Source organism: Macrobrachium nipponense, chromosome 20 (assembly GCF_015104395.2).
Source record: "Macrobrachium nipponense isolate FS-2020 chromosome 20, ASM1510439v2, whole genome shotgun sequence".
In the NCBI taxonomy this organism is placed as follows: Eukaryota; Metazoa; Arthropoda; class Malacostraca; order Decapoda; family Palaemonidae; genus Macrobrachium; species Macrobrachium nipponense.
In genome coordinates this window covers 13,838,788-13,861,325 of record NC_061089.1, presented here as the reverse complement: position 1 = coordinate 13,861,325, position 22,538 = coordinate 13,838,788, and the positions used below count along the sequence as shown (strand labels likewise).

The 22,538-nt window shown below is 38.7% G+C and overlaps 1 protein-coding gene across 1 annotated transcript in view; it reads left to right on the top strand.

Moving 5' to 3' along the window:
* Positions 1-21,833, top strand: part of LOC135221945 (short coiled-coil protein homolog) — a gene marked incomplete in the record, with an annotated part of 48,420 nt that extends 26,587 nt beyond the window's left edge. The window contains 4 exon segments of the mRNA XM_064259986.1: positions 2,516-2,654; positions 4,031-4,138; positions 14,501-14,530; positions 19,222-21,833. Coding sequence (XP_064116056.1) covers positions 2,516-2,654; positions 4,031-4,067 — 176 coding nt within the window.
* Between the last annotated feature and the right edge of the window lie 705 nt (positions 21,834-22,538).

Sequence of the window (22,538 nt, the reverse complement as noted above, 5' to 3'; positions counted from 1 at the left end):
AAGATGGAACTGCTCCTCATCAAACTTCTTTGAGAAATTTTTATGAGGGAATTCTTTGTTTCTCTTGGTCCTAAACGACCAAGAAGACAAGTGAAATTTTTTTTTGAGCATTGGAATCTCGCATCAGATTCTATGGAGACTAGGCAATGGGTTCTTGCCAGCATAGTATGTCTGGCAAAAGAACTAAAACCCCCTATTCCTGATTCAATGTTTTCAGATAGAGGTTTCGTTGTCCAGGCAGGGTACTTACGTTTTCATCTACAGTAGAATGGTTCAAACGTTTGCCTACAGAGTCTTTGGAATGTGATGACGGCTCGAAATGCTTCCCAGAAGGTGTTCAGAGGGATACAATAAAGAGCTAGAAACCAGGAGTCCTCCCAATTTCAGCTCGGAGTCTCCTTCGACTTCCAGGCTTCTTCCCTTCCTTCGGACAAGGATAGGGAAGATTCTGCAACGAGAAACCCCTTCAACAGGTAAGAAGAGATCTCGTGAGCAAGGGAAGTACTCAAGAAGGATCCCCCTCGGAGGAAGACTTATCTCTCGTACTGTTAGATATCCTATCGTATACTGGATGTAGCTGACTACAATCACCTCCCCTTGCCGGAGAGGCCAAAGCTCAAAGTGGAAGAATTTCTTCCACCCTTCTCCAGTCTTGTGATTTACTATTGTGGATGTTCAGGACTTTCGGACAATGTAGCGCCAACCAGGAGCCTTATGCCAAAACAGGCGTAAAAAACGCCAAGAGGCAGACAGCCCCAAGAACACTGTCATTGTCTGATGAGGAGAAAGACCGGGCCTACAACCTGACACAGATGCGCTAGATGCGAACATATCGGACAGATAAGAGTGTCCGATGTGGACATTGCCAGACATCCTCGAGATTCTACCAAGCTCGAAGCTCTGGCAAGTGGGGAGGCGCCAGGCAGGCGCGAGGTACCAGCCAGCCGCGAAGCTCCAGGCAGGCGCAAGGCGCCAGGCAGGCATAAAGCGCCAACCTGGCGCGAGGAGCCAGCCAGGCTCTAGGCGCGAATCTCCAGCTAAGGCGCGAGGCGTCATCCAGATGCGAGGTGCCAGTCAAGCGAAAGGTACCAGACAAGCGCTAGGCTCCAACCAAGAGCGAAGCACCAGCCAGGCGCGAGGTTCCTGCCAGGCTTCAGGCTTCAGACGGGAGAGATCCATTTCAAGAAAGCCCTGGTCTTCTTTGAAACATGGAGATCTCCTAAGCACTTCATAAGTGACTTGATTCCTACAAACAGCTGAGAATTTAAAGCGCAGGAAGTGCGCGCTTTTTCAAATTCTTGTTCTTTACATAACAATATGTCATATAAGACATATTAGCTGTGTTGTACGGTAGAGGCAACTCTGTGTTGACTTCTCATTACACAAAGGATGTCAAGTTAACCTACGAGAGATCCTTCTATTTTGGTTTATACGTTTCTGCGGATACGTTACTGGGATAAGGAGCCGACACTGATCCTTAACTTTGAGTTAAAGTTAATTTAAACTTAAGTGAAAATTATTGGGGTTTTTGAAAGGAGTGTGGGGATAACTTTTCAATTTGAGCGCGAACCCTCGTGTTAGGATCAGGTGATCGGGATCGGTGTTGCGCTCCTTAGTTATGCCAATAGGCATAGGTGTATTGTCATATAAGTGGATTAGCACCCATTGACAAGTACCTTTTAGGCTCTGCCGAGTACGTGGATAAGACCCCATCGGCAGACCCACAAGAACTCTTGGCCACAGATCACATATCTCGCTAAAGTTTCTTGAGGTGATGCAGACTCCTTGGCAACAGCCATATGAATTCTACCACCTATCAGATAGGAACCAAGGTTTATTTATACCTACAACATATGTTGTTTACCTGTCTATTCCATGTTAGCTGTCTCTTACCCTCCACCAAAGGGTGTCAATCAGCTATGTATATATCTGACAGGTAAGTTGATTGTATGAAAATGATATTGTTATGATACAATAAAGTTTCATACATACTTACCTGGCAGATATATACGATTAATGGCCCACCCAGCCTCCCCGCAGGAGACAGGTGGAAGAGAGAAAATATGAATAGAAAACAGGAATGGTTCCTAATCCTGCCACCCAGGGCAGGACGGTAGATCACCTGACCTACCTGCAGCGTGTGCCGCGAAATTTGAATTTCTGTCAGGGACGACGGAGTCTTAGCTATGTATATATCTGCCAGGTAAGTATGTATGAAACTTTATTGTATCATAACAATATCATGTTGACTACCCATGTAGGTCTCGGTTTGCAGTTTGTTGATATCAGCCTCTTCTTCAACTATCATTGGACAATGAGGGCATTTATAAAATTGTATTCAAACTTTGTTATATTACTGTACACTAAGATTTTCAGTAACTTTGTTATATTATTTTACACTAAGATTTCCAGTTACTTTGTTATATTACTTTACACTAAGATTTTCAGTAACTTCTTATATAGTGTGTTTTGTTGTACTTGTCAAGATTAATGCCACCTTATACACGTCTGACAGATCTTTCACAACGAGTTGACAGTGTCAAGGAAGAAAATCTTAAGCTACGATCAGAGAACCAGGTTTTGGGACAGTATATCGAGAATTTGATGTCTGCATCATCAGTTTTTCAATCTACCTCTCCTAAAACTAAGAAGAAGTTAGTATTATTCTTTGCCTTTCTTTTATTCACTCTGTCTATTTGTGTGGATCTTTTAGTGTTATAGTTTTTATGAAGGCAACACTTTCTCATAGGGATAGTGATTGAATTGGTTAAACCTTGGATTTTACATTAAACTAATCATCTGTTCTATAGTAATTAGTATCATCTCTGATCATTTAACAATTTGAGATTAAGATTTTATTTTGTATGTTTGTCCTTGTCTTTTATTTCATACAGGAAGTCCTAAAACCTTTCCTAAAGAATTTTCTTAAAAGGAGCAGTCTTCCACATGTCTCCCTCCTTTCCAAAATTTATGTTTGTGAACATTTATAAGATTTCAGTAACTTGGAAACCCCTTGGACTTTCTGTTCAACTTTCCCATTGGGTGTTACAGCCTACACTGTGCCATGAGTGGTGCACTGTAGTAGTTGATATGGAAAGTTCTGCGCAGCATCCCTTCAGTTCCCTATTGTATTAGTTCTGCTTTTTGCTTGTCATCCATTCCTGAAGTATTCCCACAAAACTGTTACACTTCTTTAGCTAAAACGCGTTAAACTACAGTACCTTTTATCATCTTGATTTCATGAGCTAAAGTGCCTGAAACATTGACATTGCAGTACTACTTGATATCAGATGGGTTGTGAGAAGCAGCTGTAAGATTTGTGTCTATGAAGGTGATTTGAAAGATGTTGAGGGTCCTCCGCCTCTCATAGAATCTGGGAAAAGTATACGTACACACCCCTTTGTCCAGAGTAATAAGAGTGACAGAAACCTAATGAATTCCATTTTATTGGTATTAATTGGTTAAGGGTTTTTACAGATTGAAGTCATCTAATGCATGGGGTCAGAAAAGATTGTGAGATGGCTTTTGGAAAGCCTCGAATGAGATGCATGTTTGAGGGTCAGATTCTACCCACAGTGAATAGAGGATCAGTAGTTTTAGAGATTGTCTCTTCTTTTGCTGTATGGGATTCTAAAGGGTTACTTTATTCCAGTAAACAGTGGTGTCAGTATGAGGCCTGAGGCTCTCTCCAGGTAGAATGGGAGCAAGGCTTTGCACAGGTAACATCTTTATATATACAGCTCTCCTAGTTACACACCATCACAGATGCTATGAAAGCTACATAGGGACACTGCACTGTAGTATCAGTGATTGGTGAAATTTTATAGCTTTGCACAGTAAAGGACTGTTCTGTCACATATGCTTAAATTAGGTAACTTTCATTAGCAATTGGTACACATATAAGTCTTGATTACAGTATGTAGTGCACAGTATACTGCTAAGCAGTGAAATGACTCGGTTTGTCTGCTCATTTATTAGTGATGCCCTGTTATGCTTCACCATAAACCATTTTGTATGTTTCTTATTGCAGGAATGAAATTATGAAGATATTGCACCGTTACTCATAATCAGAAGTATATTTAGTCTGGAAATGTGAGACACTAATATTGCCAGAATGTTATAGTTTAGCTGAGCTGTTGTAAGTTAATTTTCTTGTACACTACTCTTGATGGCTAAGCTTTCTTGTTTCTCGTCTAAAGTGCATATACGTGTACGTATGTTCTTCACAGTGTGATTTTTCATGTTTAATGCTGCTGATTGTGCTCTCAAAATATCATATACTATCAGCATATCTTCACCAGTTTACTTCAAGGCTTAAACACATTTAGCTTTAAAGATATTAAGGCATATTTCATTTAAATCTGAGAAATCCACAAAAACCTAAGCTTCACAATATATCCATATGGTTTTTCAGAGAGAAGCAAATTTTAGAGAGAAAGTTCACAAAACATCTTACATTTGTAATGTGTAGAATATCCCTAATTTAAAGTTGAAGCTAATCTTCTTATGGGACAAGCAACGTGTGTTTTGCTAATGGTCCATAATTGTTTTTGCTCCTTTGAGTACCCAAGAATTATGATTGGCATTGGAGATTTTCTATTTAGTATTGATAAAAAATGTATTTGAATTTAAGTTAACAATGCCAAATTTCTTCTCTTTAGATTTATACTATACAACAATTTCTTAATGCTAAGATAGGAATTTTAAAAGCACAATGCACAACTCTGCAAAATATCTTTTTGGTTGGCTATACATAATCATAGAACAGCTCCCGAGCATCTACTTGCATATTTTGGAGCACATTATATCTACTTATTGCATTTGAGTTCCCTCCATATTATATAATAGATATTTTATCATATTCCATGCACTCATCACACTAGCTAGCTATTTTCAATTTAGCTTGAGCTGCAGTTTATAGAGTTTTGTAGCTCTTCTACATTATTAAATTATTTTTATTGCTCAGCATGTGTGGGAGCTACATTTTAATTGCTCTGCTGATGTCTTTTTAGCTTTGAGAGTTAGCACTTTATTTCAAGGCAACAGACTGGTTGTACGTTTTGGATACATGCCAGTTGTTGTTACAGTCAGTGATTTATTTGTTAAATATTCTCTGAAAAGGAATGAGTTCATACACAAATAGAAAACCCAACATTTTTATTTGCTTTCATATGCCAAAGTTAGAGAGATATATACCAGTTTACATAAACTGTTACCTCACACACACTTCAGATTTTCAGTCTATATATGTCCTCATCAGTAAACTGACATACCTTAAGCTGCAGTAACAGATGTCCATTTGTTTGGCATCTTGTATGTTTCATATTTATGACTGGTCGCTGAGTGGGTGTCAGTGAGTTGTCTTTTATTGCAATTCCAGTATGAATAAAATGGTGTATGGTAATGGACCTCTTGTTGTGGTCTTACCAATTTACATAAATGATCATGTAGTGGGTGTCACTTGTGTGTTATTAAAATTCTAATATGGGCAAGATAAAAAGAATGGTTACCTCATGGTACAGACTTGTTAAGCGGCTTATAAACTTTTTTCAAGAATCTTGAATAATACATTGACAAGTTTTTTGTAGGGTCCTTGTCCCTCCAAACACATGCCTATTCTGTATTACATTTGATCAGATATTATGAGCATGCATGGAACCAAAGGAGGTCATAGGTAATTTTTCTGTTTTCAACTTTTTTGAACACCAAAAAAGCCGAACACATTTACCTTAAAGGCTTTCATGGTTGGGCAGTGTTATGGATGAGGTAAAACATCACTGTCACTTCTTTATTGATGAGATTGTGACTATTTGAGGATATTGATAACATTATCTAAAGGAATGTAGATTTTAGCAATAAGTTGAGGAAGTAATTGTCTTAGGGATATTCATATGAAAAAATTTTACTGAAGTTTGTAAATTTGTTTGGGTTATGTTGTTAACCCATGAGGCTTAGACTTGGTCTAATTGTCCCTGGAATAACTCAAGGAGGATGTTATAAGAGTGAGTTTAAGTCCTATGATACCTAACTCAGCAGCCATTCATCCTCAAAGTTGAATTTTACACAAATACCTTAGAGTTATTATTTGAATGCCCTACCAAGAAATGTATGGACATCCATTGGTCCATAGCTAAGTTTTTTCTGGCTTTTGTATACATGTGGTATCTGATGACAAAATGGAAGGGGTTGTATATCATCAGTCCTGACAACTTAATGATGATGCACGTACTACTCAAGTAGTTTGAAGGGGATATGTGATACCAATCCAAATAGAGACATAATTATACCAGGGAAGATTGCATTTTGTTGTTTACTGCATAGCATTAGTTGGTTTAACCTTGTGAAGAGTTGTGTTGGACCTAATTCAATATATGTTTAGAAAAGGGTTTACCAATGGGAAGAAATTTGAGTCTTGGTAATAAATGCAGTGATGCCTCAATCTTCTGTCATCATGTTGAACTTGGCCAGCTTCAAGAGTTTTTTTTTTTTCCCCCATTGATATTCAGTTGGAGGATGTTTTCATTTGAATGGTCAAGAGGGTTATAAAAGTATACTTTTCTCGTTAACTACACAGACATGATTTTAATATAACTTCTTGTCACCTTGTTCTTACCGGAATTATAGGTTCAGTGAAGATCTTTCTGGATAACTTATCGGTTTATGGAAATTTCCTGCATGTGTATAGTTTGCTGGCAGTCTCTAGTAGGAACACCATCTGAGTTCCAGTGTTTAATAAATGCAAAACTGCTCCGACCAAGTATATTTTGTATTCTGTGCACATGATTGATGCATTCTCTCTCATAATTTTGGCACATTATAAATTATTAGGTGGAAAAGGATTAAATTACAATTTATTCATGCATCTGAATGGGGTTTAGTATACCAGGGTAATGTCTTGTTTTCATACAATCAACTTACCTGTCAGATATATACATAGCTAAGACTCCGTCGTCCCCGACAGAAATTCAAATTTCGCGGCACACGCTGCAGGTAGGTCAGGTGATCTACCGTCCTGCCCTGGGTGGCAGGATTAGGAACCATTCCTGTTTTCTATCATATTTTTTCTGTCGCTTGGAATGTAAACAACGTTTGCAGTTCCTCCTGACTTGATTTTTGGATTTCATCGCCATCGATCTTCTGGGCTATCTTTTGCAGGGAAGTACTGGATCTTTGGTTCGGCATACGCATATTAATTTGTTTTGATAACTTTGGCTTCGAAAATTTCGAAGAATTGTTTACTTGTAACTACCGAACTTTTCGGTAGACAATCACATAGTTTGCAAGAAGGAAAATTTTAATATTTATTCATAATAACGTGTAGTAAATGTTAGAATTGATTGAGCTAACTTCCTTCTTGACGATGTAAGGAAAGAATAGTTACGCTTCCTTTAGAAGTTTATATAGCTCTCGTACTAACGAGCAGTTAGAGCATTAACATTACTAGTAGTGTGGTATCCTCATCTCCTTCTTACTTCACAGAATCTTCAAATTCATATTGCAATTTGAAGACAAAGGAATGTAGCTCAAAATACGAGCTATTGAAAGGTAAGAAGTGAGTGATTTTACTGTTAGTGCAGTGGAGGGTGCGTTCTGTTCGGCTCTGTTTCGCTCCCAGGCTAGACCTCTTCCAAGCTCACATACCCAGAGGAGAAGGAAAGTCGAAAGCCTTACGGAGGTTATGGAGAATCCCCACCGATCAGGCGTCCCCTCGGCAGGATCTGTAGAACGTCCCAGACTGCCAAGTTCGCCATTGGAAAGGCGTCCTAATTAGTAGAGGGTGCGTTCGATCGGCTCTGTCTCGCTCTCAGGCCTAGACCTCTTCCAAACTCACAAGCCCAGAGGAGAAGGAAAGTCGAAAGCCTTACGGAGGTTATGGAGAATCCCCACCGATGGCGTCTCCCCGGCAGGATCTGTAAAACGTCCCAGACTGCCAGGGATAGCCATTGCTAAGGCAGCCTTTAAAAAGTGCGTCTGTTCTTTTTCCGTTTCTTCATCTTACATCCGAAAAGACGAAGAATGTACATGTTAGAAGTTCGGACGATCTGGCTCGTTCTCTGAATAAGAGAACACTGACTCACTGAGCGAGAGGCTGAGAGCCAGCCAGCAAGCTAGCGCGAGCCACGTTCCAACAGCCAGCAGCGAGCCGCGTTCCAACAGACTAGCGCGAGCCGCGTTTCAACAGTTCCAACAGACTAGCGCGAGCCTCGTTCATACAGATAAACGCGAGCCGCGTTCCAGCAACTGAGTGCGAGCCGCGTTCCAGAACTTTTTCTTGGCGCAAGGCGCCTTCAAAGAGAAAACAGACGGCTTAACTAAGGAGCCTTATAGTAGAATGGCAATCAGTAGGATGCTTCCATTGAACGTTTTCTGGCAAGAGGCTCGTATAACAAGACTAGAGGCGCTCGGATCTATTAGGGCGCACGGGACCTTCCACGCAAGCGGAACGTTCCAGGAGCGAGTCTCCTTTCTAGCGTGCGGAACATTCCAGGCGCGCGAACTATCCAGACGCCAGGCGCTAGGCGCAAGGATCCAGACGCCAGGCGTCAGAAGATTTCAAAAAATCTTCATTAGAGAGAGAGGTCAGTCGCGAGACTCCTCTTTGAATTTTTAACTTGAACAACTTTCCCCTGGCAAATGTGCAAGATGTCGCACAGGCGGCCGTTGCTTTTGTCAGATTCTGATACTAAGAGAAGCCCCTTTTCATTATTCAGAAGACTCCTTTGTTAGGCAGTTTCCTCTCAATGCGGACTCTCTCCTTCATCCATGCTCTCCCTCGTTTTGAGGAGGCAAGAGCTTTGGGAGTTTTTCTTAATAAGATCTCATCGATGTTTGGGTATGATGGCGGATAGAAAATATCCTTCCGTAAACCCTAGTGATGAACAGGAATTCTGTCTCTTCCGCGATTTATGTAGAAATCACGAAGATTTAAAGAGTTCCTTGATTAACTTCGTTCCTTAAGGATACATATATATATACTCTTTCTATCGTTCTATTAACGAAAAGAACGAAGATAGTAGAAGGTAGTAGAGTTTCTGCTGTATGAGAATACGATACGGTCAAATCATAAACACATACCGTAGTTACTTCTTTTTCTGTGCACTCAATTCCAAGTAGCCTTCTACGTTTCTTTTCCTAGGAAGGACTACGCTTAAAGGGATTGTTAAGACTACACCTACTTAGCTTCTAGATTTATCGAAGTCTTGTTTCGCTTAAATATGCTTTAATAAGAACTTCCTGAAGTTCGATAATAGTTTTATTAAATTCCTTTATTAATTGGAGTAGCTGGCAACTCTGGAAGAGTAAGCGGGGACTGCTTTCGCTGAGAGCCTGAGACCAACGCAGTACGCCTACGCCAGTTACTGTCAGTACCATGTAGGTGTCAGTCATGAGCGGTCGGGCAAATCTCTCTCTCCTGCGGGATGGAATAACTTTCCGTATCTCTCCCCTTACAATCGCGGTCTTAAACCTCTGGATTGAGGGGATAGTTAAGCTTACATTAAATAATGATTGTATGCCTTTTGCTAAGAAGCTTTCAATAAGAGAGATAGTACAACCTTTCAATGCTGTTTACCGTAGGTAACATTATTAAAGGATTCTATCGCAGCAGAACATTATATTATGTAATGCTCTCAGGCTTACGAAAGCATAGCTTATTAGAGTACCTGCTCAGAAGAAGATGGATGAGTCGGATGGGAAACATTTTCTTTGGGGCAGAACTTGTTTCCCTGAATGGACTATACTACGTATATAAAGTTTTTCCTCCTAAGAACGGAATTAACATGTGAAAGGATGTCGGGTACCATAAAGGCACAGGTGTTCTGGCACATAACATAAACGAATTAGAAGAAAGCGCCAGTCTGGCCGCAACGCGCCAGAAGTACCAACCTGGCGCAATGCTCCAGAAGCGCTAACCTGGCGCAAAATTTGCGCCAGAAGCGCCAGCCTGGCGCAGTGAGCCAAGAGCACCATCCAAGATTTTCTCGTTTTAGCGAGTTATTAACCTAGGAGTCCAGTAGACTCTCGGACACCGAGCTCGGTAACGGCAAGATTCGTTCCTGATTTCGTTACCCATGTAATCACTTAGGCCATTTCCACGACACTCTCATATCGCATAGAGCATCGAGAATCTCTTTTTTTCGCTCCTATTCGCGTTAACAAAGAGATCCTTCTCGATCGACGATAATAACTGTTAACAGTTTACATTTATTGGAAAAGAGTTGTGAGAAGACGAACAGGCTTCCTATAGACTGCTTCCTTTTCCTACTTCTCCCCCGATTGAAGATGACGTGGGAAAAGCTTCAAGGAAGATTTATCTTGCCAGTACAAGAGAACTGGCCTCTTTGGTGGGAGTGTTAGCGCCTCGTAGGAAGGACGTTGCGCTTCCAATCAAGAAGTCTCGTCCTCTCTCCCCTGCGAAGCGAGAGGCGTCATGCAGACGTGAAGCTTCCAAACATATCGCAGAGGCTTCGGTTTCGAGAGCGAGATCGGGGGAGAATCTTACGGAAGACACGTAACGCCAGAGAGACGTGAGACGTCGTCAAGACATGAATAGTCATTTAAAGCTGCTTTTAGACGCGAGGCTCCAACCAAAATTTTGGCGCCAGTTAGGACGCCCTTTTAGAAGCGAAGGCGTCTTCCAGGCGGCCGAGGCGTCATCCAGACGTCAGCAGCCACACACACGGGAGGCGTCAGCTAGGACGCTTGGCTGACTAGAAGCGTCAATCCAAGCGGGAAGCGTCATCCATTTATGGAGAGAAGCCTGGGCTGTTGGCGCCTTCCAGGACTATTAAAGCGGGAAGAGGAAGGAATATCATTCCCTTAGCCCCTCTCCTATTAGGAGTTTGTCTCCTCCAGAGGAAAGACGTACTGAATTAGCAGCGGAGACTCATCTAGACCCCGAGTTAGAAGTAAACTCGGAGGAGGAGTATCAAGGAAGAGAAGGACTGTCGAACTATAATGTTTTGACAGCCTTGCTTCTAGAGGAGTATGGAGACGACTTGACTCCTGCCTCTCCTCCTTCTCCGCGCTCTCTTTTCTCGAGTGCAAAGACAAGAAATCTTCGTTTTTTTCTTAGAATGAAGCCCGCCATTTCGATGAAGAGGGCTCTTCAGTCTTTAGACTCTTGGATGAAGTTGAAGAAGGAGTTAGTTAGAACGGTCTTCTGCATGCCTCCAGCGAGACTAGCTGGTAAAAGAGGCATTTGATATCAGACGGGAGAGAATATGGGTATTTCTCTTCCGTCTACGTCAGAAGCGGACTTTTCGACCTTAGTTGACGCTTCACGTAGACAAGGTTTGAACTCTGGCCCGTATAACTTGGGGCATTTCAGAACTGGACCATCTCCTCAAGGGACTCTTTCATGTATTGGAAGTTTTCAACTTCTTAGATTGGTCCCTTGGGGTGATGTCCAAGAAAGCCCATGATTCTGAAGGACTCGAACCAGAAGTCCTTCTGTGTATTTTGTCTTGTATAGACAAAGCGGTTCAGGATGGCTCGGTTGAGATCTCCTCTTTGTTTGGAGCAGGTCTTCTTAAAAAGAGACAGTATATATTGTCTTTTTAACCAAAGCGGTCTCCCACGCTCAGAGGGCAGCGCTTCTGTACTCGCCTTTGTCTGACTTTTTGTTCCCTTCTCAGTAGTGAAGGACATTTCTCGTTCATTAACTGAGAAGGCGACTCAAGACCTTCTGACACAGTCAGTAAGGAAGAAGAAACCTGCAGACAGCCCCAAGAACACTGTCATTGTCTGATGAGGAGAAAGACCGGGCCTACAACCTGACACAGATGCGCTAGATGCGAACATATAGGACAGATAAGAGTGTCCGATGTGGACATTGCCAGACATCCTCGAGACTCTACCAAGCTCGAAGCTCCGGCGCAAGCTGCGGGGAGGAAGCCACCAGGCGGTTCGAGGCGCCAGGCAGGAGCGAGCCAGGCAGGCGCAGGTAACAGGCAGGCGCGAGGTACCAGCCAGCGGCGAAGCTCCAGGCAGGCGCAAGGCGCCACTCCAACCGGGCGCGAGACGCCAGCCAGGCGCCAGCCAGGCGCGAAGCTCCAGGCAGGCACAAAGCGCCAACCTGGCGCGAGACGCCAGCCAGGCGCGAGGCGCCAGGCAGGCACAAAGCGCCAACCTGGCGCGAGACGCCAGCCAGGCGCGAGGTGCCAGCCAGCCGCGAAGCTCCAGGCAGGCGCAAGGCGCCACTCCAACCGGGAGCTAGACGCCAGCCAGGCGCAAGGCGCCAGCCAGGCGCGAAGCTCCAGGCAGGCGCGAGGCGCCAGGCAGGCACAAAGCGCCAGCCAGGCGCGAGGCGCAAGCCAGGCTCTAGGCGCGAATCTCCAGCTAAGACGCGAAGCGTCATCCAGATGCGAGGCGCCAATCAAGCGAAAGGTACTCAGACAAGCGCTAGGCGCCAACCAAGAGCGAAGCACCAGCCAGGCGCGAGGTTCCTGCCAGGCTTCAGGCTTCAGTCGGGTGAGATCCATTTCAAGAAAGCCCTGGTCTTCTTTGAAACATGGAGATCTCCTAAGCACTTCATTAGTGACTTGATTCCTTCAAACAGCTGAGAATTAAAAGCGCAGGAAGTGCGCGCTTTTGCAAGTTCTTGTTCTTTACATAACAATATGTCATATAAGACATATTAGCTGTGTTGTACGGTAGAGGCAACTCTGTGTTGACTTCTCATTACACAAAGGATGTCAAGTTAACCTACGAGAGATCCTTCTCTTTTGGTTTATACGTTTCTGCGGATACGTTACTGGGATAAGGAGCCGACACTGATCCTTAACTTTGAGTTAAAGTTTTTTTTAACTTAGTGAAATTATTGGGGTTTTTTGAAAGGAGTGTGGGGATAACTCTTTCCAATTTGAGCGCGAACCCTCGTGTTAGGATCAGGTGATCGGGATCGGTGTTGCGCTCCTTCATAAGGTGTATTGTCATATAAGTGGATCAGCACCCATTGACAAAGTCCTTTCAGGCTCTGCCGAGTAAGTGGATAAGACCCCTTCGGCAGACCCACAAGAACTCTTGGCCATAGATCACATATCTCGCTAAAGTTTCTTGAGGTGATGCAGACTACTGGGCAAACACCCACGAAGTCTACCACCTATCAGGTAGGAACCAAGGTTTTATTTATACCTACAACATATGTTGTTTACCTGTCTATTCCATATAGTAGCTGTCTCTTACCCTCCACCGAAGGGTGCCAATCAGCTATGTATATATCTGACAGGTAAGTTGATTGTATGAAAATGATATTGTTATGATACAATAAAGTTTCATACATACTTACCTGGCAGATATATACATAGCTAAGACTCCGTCGTCCCCGACAGAAATTCAAATTTCGCGGCACACGCTGCAGGTAGGTCAGGTGATCTACCGTCCTGCCCTGGGTGGCAGGATTAGGAACCATTCCTGTTTTCTATCATATTTTTTCTCTTCCACCTGTCTCCTTGCGGGGAGGCTGGGTGGGCCCTAATCGTATATATCTGCCAGGTAAGTATGTATGAAACTTTATTGTATCATAACAATATCATGTTTCTGTTCTACTCCCATGCTTCTTGTTTTGTATAAAAACATTTAACATTTTATACCCATTTTTGTATTATCAAAGTTTTGTTGTTGCAGGTTGTCACATATTGTATCTGATTTTTATATAATACTGTAACAGGTTATTTTCTTTAGAAATATAGATTACAAATATCCCTTGGCTATAGAACGTAGTTTGAATAAAGGCAAGACTTATAGTAATTCCACCTGGAGTCAGTGCTATGTACTATATATAAATATGACTTAAGTTGTATTTCCATGTTGATTATGTTTGAATTTTTAGAAGTTGGGTTTACAGTGACCAAGTGTTTTTTCAGGATTTTTGTGGCTGAAGGAACCATGTTCTAGCAATTAATTTTGGTTTTTGACACCATGCTCTTTCTGTTAATTTTTCGTGTCATTTTTTATGATTATTGATTTCATCATATTTTCTGAAAATGTTTAATTTTTCAGAAAACAACTATGTTATTAATTCATTTGCTATTTTCAGATCTTGTAAAAATTATGGCCCTCCTCCCTTGCTTTATGTTTTATTCAGTTTGTGAACCCACATAGTTCTGTATTCAGTGCCTTGAAATTTCTTATTGGTGATACTAATTGTACTTTGCATGGATCAGTAGTGCAACACTCAGTAAGGGAAACCTTGAAACAAACTTTTTGGTGAGGTAGTTTCTTTGACAGTTTTAGTAGTAGTAATATGATAAATTTTTATCTATAGATTAGAACTCATTTAAATGTGTAATACTGTGAATAAACAAAATTAATTTGTCAAAATGGTAAACCCTTCATTTATTATTTGAAGTAGTGCATCATGTAAAAATCTGCAATTGTAATTGTGCTGTATGTATCATGCTCAATTGCAGTACAGTTTCACCAAAAGAAATTTTGTTATCGACACAGTTCTATGATTTTTTTTTATAAGTTACTTAGATTTGTTTTGATTTTTTTTCAGGGCCACATAACTTCTTTCTGCTCTAGTTTGGTAAGTTTCCTTTTTTGATCAACATGCTTATTTTTGCATTTGAAAGCTGTGGCTGTTACTAATTAGATTTATCCCTTAGCATTCAGACTTCAGAATGGTTTGTTGTTATGAGTTATCCAATTACGTGGCTGAATAGGAGTAATAGATTAGAGTAAATAGCTTTTGATTGCTGTAGTCTCTTAATGAACCCGTGGTTTAACTGGAGAAGTGTGTGATTGGTGTTTTGAAAGTGTATATTACTGACATGAGTAACTAGTACCTGAAGAATCATTTCGTAACATGTTAGCCTTGTTTTTTAAAAGTGCTATAGTACTATTAGGTAATGCAACATGTGTAGACTAAAATATATTGTATTATAAGAGAGAAATTGACTTGTTCATGTATGTTTATGGTTTTACCTTGACTGAAGAAAGTAAGAAAAGTGTTGTTGATATACTAGAAAGTCCGCTAGTGAATGTATTGTATCAATAAATTCCTTCCTCAAAACCCTAAGGAAGCAAAGGAAAGCTGAGTTAAATTGTAAAACTTAAACCTCCTTATGATAGTATTGCAAGATATAAAATTTGTTGCTCAGCTGGCATGTACCACTGACATGGTCTTAAAACTGATGAGAGACTAAATCTGTTGAATGCATCAAATTGCATGTTCTGTGATGAAGAATGCTAAAACAGAAATTTATACAGTTAGATATTGTACTTGTTAATAGTAATTTTACCACTGTTGGGAAAGTCCTGGTACTGATATGTTAAAGTGTCATACTTAGTTTGATCTTAAAATAGTCTCAAAGGGACAATTGCCATTTGCACTCAGTTTCTGGCCTATTCTTTATTATGTGGTTTCACTCTTCGAACTTTTCTGGGCATCTGGTTTGGACACATGATATTGAGTGATCTGTTCACCAGTGATATTGGTTTCAGTCTTTGTGCTGCCTAAAAGCATTTGTTGAAGATGAACAATTGGATTTTGTTGCCATTGCTATTTCATTCTTCATATTTTAAACTGATTGTTTTCTTAAGATTTTGAATTTCTATCTATGATGGAGCTACTTTCGTAGAATTTCAAATTTAATGTTTGGCATATTTATTCATTTTTCAGCGATTCTCCAGGTAGTCTTAACCTAAGTCTGCATGACAGCCTCAGTCATTTCAACATTACAGAGCTTCACAGCATGCTGCTGATCAGTTTATAGCAATGTAAAGTTGAAGCAGCCACATAATAAAGTACATATATAGCAGCTTTGAAATCGGATTAAAAACCAGCATTATATCACGAAAAATGAAAGACTTTGTAAAGCTGAAAAGCAGTAAGCCAGAACTGAGTGTGTTTTATTACAGATGAAATTTGGACTTCCCAAAAAATGTCAAGGGGGTTAAATTTGATGTTTATACAGTATATATCTGAAATATATAAATATTTGTAGTACAATGTACAGTAGTTAGAAAGATTTTTTCTCCTAATGGTTGCTTGTTTTTCAGTGTAAAACTTTTTGTAGACATCTAGTAAAAATGCTGTATATTTTATGATTGAAAAGTTGTTAGCCTTTAGTAGGTTGTCAATTTAGGTAGCATAGATGGTAATAAAAATAAATTTGTTTCGATTACTGTAGTATGATGCAAAATTAGTAGCTTAAAAGATTTTTTTATAGTCCTCAGTAGGTTGTCAATTTAGGTAGAATATTTGTTCAAGAAAAAGCAAATGATAGTTTGTACAGTACTGCATTACAATGAATATGGTGTTTCTAAACAAATACTAACCTTGTTTTCCATAAACAGTAAACTCCTGATATAGCTGTACTTAAACCATTTTAAATTAATTGTTCAAAGGGTGCTGGGTCACTAACCATAAGGAAGATTAGTGAATTTAATTGTTAAGTCTATTCCTCACTCATCTCCTGTGTCCAAAAATTTTTGTTTCCTCACGTAAGGCTTCATTTACGCTGCTCCTTGCTGTATTTGGTATGCAGCATTTGCAGTAGTGTCCGTGAGTAGAATTTGTTTTTACAAATTTCAGAATTTTTCATTTAATTTTTATTCATGCCACTTACTTTTTGATACACAGCGTAAGCATTTGAATGCTAGTAAATTGGTGAACTTAGGCTTTTAGTTGTGATCGATCTGGACTTAGGTTTTTCAGTTGCTAATTAAAGACAGTGGTAATTTTTTGTTACCCCTGTGTAAGTCAGGCTAATGATAAATGTGATGAAGTATGGCATATGACCATGGAACAGTCATTATGGTAGAATTGCCTTTAACCTTCATAAAAAGTGTGTTTTTATTATGACACTACCACTCAGAAACAGTGTTTTGAGTGCAACCCAAAAGTTTTTATTAAGATTACCAGTCATTTTTGCTTGAATTTTTTTGAGGCTTTCTACCAGTGCCAGTATTATTCTTACTGAGAGTATATTCATGTGAAGTACCAACCATTTTTACAAGTCAATTTTCATTAGTTTGATGGGCACATTTCAAATTCAAACTGATGTTAGTTTGGTTAAGTAGCAATTCAGCTCTTTGATGGGAAATTTTTCCCTTCATTCACTTGTATTATGGCATCCAGACATTATGTTAGGGTGTGTGCGACAAGTGTATTATTCTGGTCATGCAGTACATAGTATAGTATTTAATTGTTGAAATTCGGTAAAGGTTGTATCCTTAAAGTAAAATATGACATTTTACTTCTCCAGCAGCTCTTGACATCTGCTTCTCTCCTAAAAAAATTTTATAGGGAAAAAAGAGAAAGCAATCTTTTATATCATCTTTACATCACAGCTTCGATCAGACCAGTTAGATGACAATATGGTGAGAATATTCCAAGATTTTCTAAGTAAATAGGATATCAATCTTAGCATGGTGAGAATATTCCAAGAGTTTCTAAGTAAAGAGGATATAAAAGATTACTTTCTCTTTCTTCCATCTTCCTCATTACTAACTGAAATATTTGAAGCAAAGAGATACTTTTAATCAGTAATTCTAAAGGCATGCTACCTGTAGAAGAAGAGTGATCATCGTCAATTAGGGGCAGTTCACTCATTCTTCAGGTCAGCATCGTTGTTATTGAAGTAATTCACAGTTTTTAGTTTTCTGTAAAAGAAAATTATTGAGATAGCAATTAGTGTGTCCATCTGCACTTTTTCTTGTTCTCCCTCAGATCTTGAAAACTACTGAGGCTAGAGGGCTGCAAATTGTTATGTTGATCATCCACCCTCCAGTCATCAAACATACCAAATTGCAGCCATCTAGCCTGTAGTTTTTAATTTAAGGTTAAAGTTAGCCATGATTGCGTGTCACACAGGCCGCCATCTGACCGTGGCTGTACATTTCATGGGCCATAATTGAGAGTTTCATGGGCTGTGGCCTAGAGTTTCATACAGCATTATTGGCTGTACAGAAAACTGGTTTGCCCGAAGGAACTATATCGCATTTTTTTACTTGTGTTTTGTAATTCCTGGTAATATTTTTTAAAAGAATGTTTGTATTTGAATACTTACATGTGGGCTGCATAAAGTTTCCTTTACGCTTTTCACTGATGGATTGCAGGAGCCTCCTGTTCTACAGATGAAAGCAGAAAGTGGAACCTGAACAGAGTGAGGAAAGAGCACTGGACAGATTAAGCTGGTTTTCTGGCTAGTAATTACTTATTTCACTGTGGCATTATAGTCAAACTATTAAACCCCTGTTTCTCATAGTTCTGATAACTAAGGCATTTTCATTTAGGAAGTGGTTTACTTGTACAAAACTGGCAAAGAATGTCATTTGCAGAGCTTAAGTTTGTATCTGTGAAACCAAAGTTGCTTTAAAATTTGCATGTCTTAAGACTTCCTTTTTATACACACATTAATATGAAACTACGTATTAGAGTATTTTTTAGTTTAGCAAATTTTTAGTGCATTATTGACATTTTTATGAGGAGATACTTGAAAACATGAAAGAGTCAAATATATTATTTGAAAGAATCAAAATACTTCTATTAATTTGACACATCTAAAATGTTTGCACTATTATTGTAGAATTATGATTAATTCAGAAATGCAGCATATTTTGTAGGATAAAATGTATACAGTCCCACTAAAATATAATTACACTGAAACAAAGCAGTTGAACAAGCTGACATCTCAGTGTGTAAGCTTTTAAATAATCATAGCAAATGAAAATGAAAATACTTAGCTCAGAAAGTAAAGGTAAATGAATATTTTACCGAAGTGGATGAACTTTTGTAATTAGATTCCAATTGGTTAAAGCTTGCTTAGCAGTTAGATTATTGTTTTTGTTTTTGTTATGTATTTAGTTTAACAAGACCACTGGATCATATTTCTCGAGTAGAAGAACATACATCTGCTTCTCCTGGGAAGGAGCTGATGTGCATTCCGTTTGGTATTTTACCCATGAGATTCTGAATGATATATGTTAGTAGTCAGTTGAACAGAAGAATGCACCAATAGAGTATTAGGAGGACACTGGAAAAATGATAGAAAATAATTGGTACATGCATATGAAAGTGTTTTGATGGCAAAATGCGTAAACTAAGATTTACGTATGGTTTTTGTTGTGTATACACTGCAGTAAAGTGAAAAATTAAAGAGGAGATGAATTTATTCATTTAAAAATTTTCAAAGATTGCTAATGCACCAGAAGGCCATATAGGTATTGTTTGAATGGTTCCTATAATTTTTATAATATGTTGTTTGTCTACAGGTCTGAGCGTTTGCTTTAGCTTCAAGTGTCAACAGTTTCACCACTCCAGAGCTGAACCACAAGCAAATATACGGTTTACATCTTAATTCTGCTTCTGCATATAGATTGTTAGTATAATTGAGTGGAACCAGTTGTCTTTTAATATGATTTCATATGCTGTGGTGTCATAGAAAAGGCACTGGTTTTTCAATTGTCACACAACATGCTTAATGAAATGATAACTAGCTTTAAAATTGTAGTGCTGTATGTTTCTTTATTAGAAAAAGATTTTTTATTGCATTACACATATCAGACCTTTTTGCTGATTGTATTGTTGGATTTTATGTAAATGCAATCAAAGGGAGTTTTCCTTTGTATGAAGGATTTCCTCCTGGTTTACTGAACCAAGTCAATGAATATGCAGGATTCCCTCTCATTAAATAAGATTAATTTCTTCCATCATAATAAACTGAAATATGTACATTAAGAGTTTGTGTGGTCTGGAAATTTTGTCTAATCACTACCATTTTTTGGTAATTAGTCATTCACATTTATTTAAAAAAAAATTATACTGTAATACTGGCATACACATTTTTATGAAAGAAGGTAAAACTGGCATTCTTTCAATTTATTTCTTGTATGTAGTGACTTTAGCATATTTGCTCCTGTTACAATTGTTGTTTGCAAGATATATTTTGTGTGATATAACTGTAGTTGATGTGAATCATATTAAACTTATGATCTGTGTACAGCTTGAGTAGAGGAAAAATTAGTGTGGGAAAATGTTCTACTGATAATCCCTAACTTAACTTTCCATAATCTGTCTTGCTAACTACCAAAATGAAGGCAAAACATGACAAGTAAAACTGGAGGAATGTAAGTAACATTGAGAAATATGAGGGAGAGTGAACTATAATTGTCTTTTTAATCATTCATCTTTGAGATATCTGTTAGCAGTGAGCTCAGAGTTTGCACTTTGAGTAAGCAGGTGATCTGGTGATTCCACATTTCAGTAATATTTCATATTTTGAGGCTCTATGTATTGTAGGTTTCTCATTTTGCTAAGACTGGTTTAATATGGAAACTTTTCCAAACAGTTATGACAAAAGATTAACTTTTCCATCTGCTTGGATTAATGTTAGATAAAGCTCATATTTGCAATATTTTCAGACTGTGTTGTTGTCGGACCCCCAAAATTTAATTGTTCTCTCTTTATTTTACAAAGATTGCTAGTGTATTCTCATATTTATAAAGATATAGTGTCAGTTAGTGGAAAATAGATGAAACCTGTGTACAGTATTAAGTTTTGTTGAAATAAGCAAAACGTGAGATACATTTCCTGTAGCATTTTATTTTCAGTTCATACTTCTTTCCTTTGAACAAAATCCCCCAAGCAAATAACACACTAAATCTTATTAAGAAGTGGCCCTCGCCATACTGTTTGTTTAGGTGTAATGCAAAATATTTTTTAAATGGACTACTGCCACGAGAACTCAAAGGCACCAGACTAGGAAGTGCATTGTTACCAAATTTTGCCTCAATGGTCGCATTTTAGATAGTTTTTGTGAGGTTTTTATTTTGTTTGTGATATTTTTGCAAGGAATCTCGATCATGATTTTGCAATTGATAGGGATTTGGTAACAGTAATGTTTGCACAAATATGTTTATAGTTAATGGATGGACAATTTATCTGAAATTCTATTAATTAATTTCTATCCGTATCTTTTCCCATGTGTATAGTGCTTTATTTAAGGTAATGACTTCCTGTATAGTTACTCTTGATATTTTATATATTCAATATGACGTTTGTATAGTTTAGCAAGTTAAGTTGATACAAAGTTTCATCAAAGAAACCTGTTAATGGAAACAAAATACATCTTTATAAATGGTGTTTAGTCATCATTATTTTATTTCCTTATATACTTTAGTCATCATAACTTTATTTCCTTTTATTCTTAAGTCATCATTACTTACTGCATTTCCTTTTCTACTTGGGCCTTTTTTACGTATTCATTCAAGTACATTATTTTTTTAAACATTTTAAATAGTCCTTTCTTCTCTCTGCTGCAGTCTTTACACTAGTAGCAACAAGTGTTATTCCATGTTGTGCATCATATATTGAGTAAATCTAAAACTACTGTACCTGGGTGTCATGAAATACTGATTACTTGAGCTTTCCAAAGTCAGAATCAGAAGTGGAACATCAGATTTTTAAATTATCACCTTGACCAAAATAATTTAAACTTATTCTTGGAAGTAACTTAAGACTAATGTATTGTCTTACTGTGTCCACGGGAGTTAACATCAGTGAGGGTGTTTCATAAAATATATTAATTATATTTTGAAGAGACTGTATTTTAAGTGTAGCATTTTTCAGAATAAAAGAAACTGTGAAGCCCATTACAGTATACCAAAGCATTAATATGTTGTGTAAATTTGCATGTACTATTAAACGTTTGATGATGTTATCATATGGCTGTATCTGTTGAATAATAATGCACATATATTGATGTTATTTCATCTAGTGCAAGGCCTACTTTGTTCTTTTTTGTACTGTATTTAATTAGGACTTCTCTATTCAAGAATTGAGAGTCTATTGTAAATTGAGAATAAATAAAATGTGACATACAACATTCAGTGTTTTATGAATACTATATTGAATATGGACAGTACAGGTTTCTTTGTGAATCATTTATTAAGTAAATATGAAGTAAATCATGTATATGAAAGCAAATTTCATTTCTTAGTATAGCATACAAACGATTAACCTGAACAGCTTCAACCTTTTGGTGTTCATTTGCATCCAGCATCTACATCTCGCTTTCGCATTGATGCATTTGTGTCGGCAAACCCTTCATAAAATCCAACTTTAAATTTTCAAACAGGTTCTAAGATTCTCCTTAATCAATTGTCCTGAACCTGTGACCTACCATGTTTCACCTACAGTGTTATGCAACTCAACTTTACTCACTTCCTAGCAACAATGAGTAACTTTGTTCTCTAATGCTTTTATGAATGAACTACTTTTTTTCCTTCCCCCATCTTTACCTCTCGAGAGTCTGCAGTTTCTCTTCACTATCCCTAATCAATACTGCAATTTCTGCAAATTTCAACTATTCCCCACTGCATTCATGGCACCCCCTGCCTTTTCAACTTTGCACTTATAGGCTACATGTGATGTCCTGTAACTTCTCTCATCATTCCTCACATTTAGCCCCTCAGTGGCGTGATTGGTATGGTCTTGACCTGTCACCTTGGTGCTGCGAGTTCGATTCTCGGGCATTCCATTTAGGTATTAGAGATGTGTATTTCTGGTGATAGAAGTTCACTCTTGACGT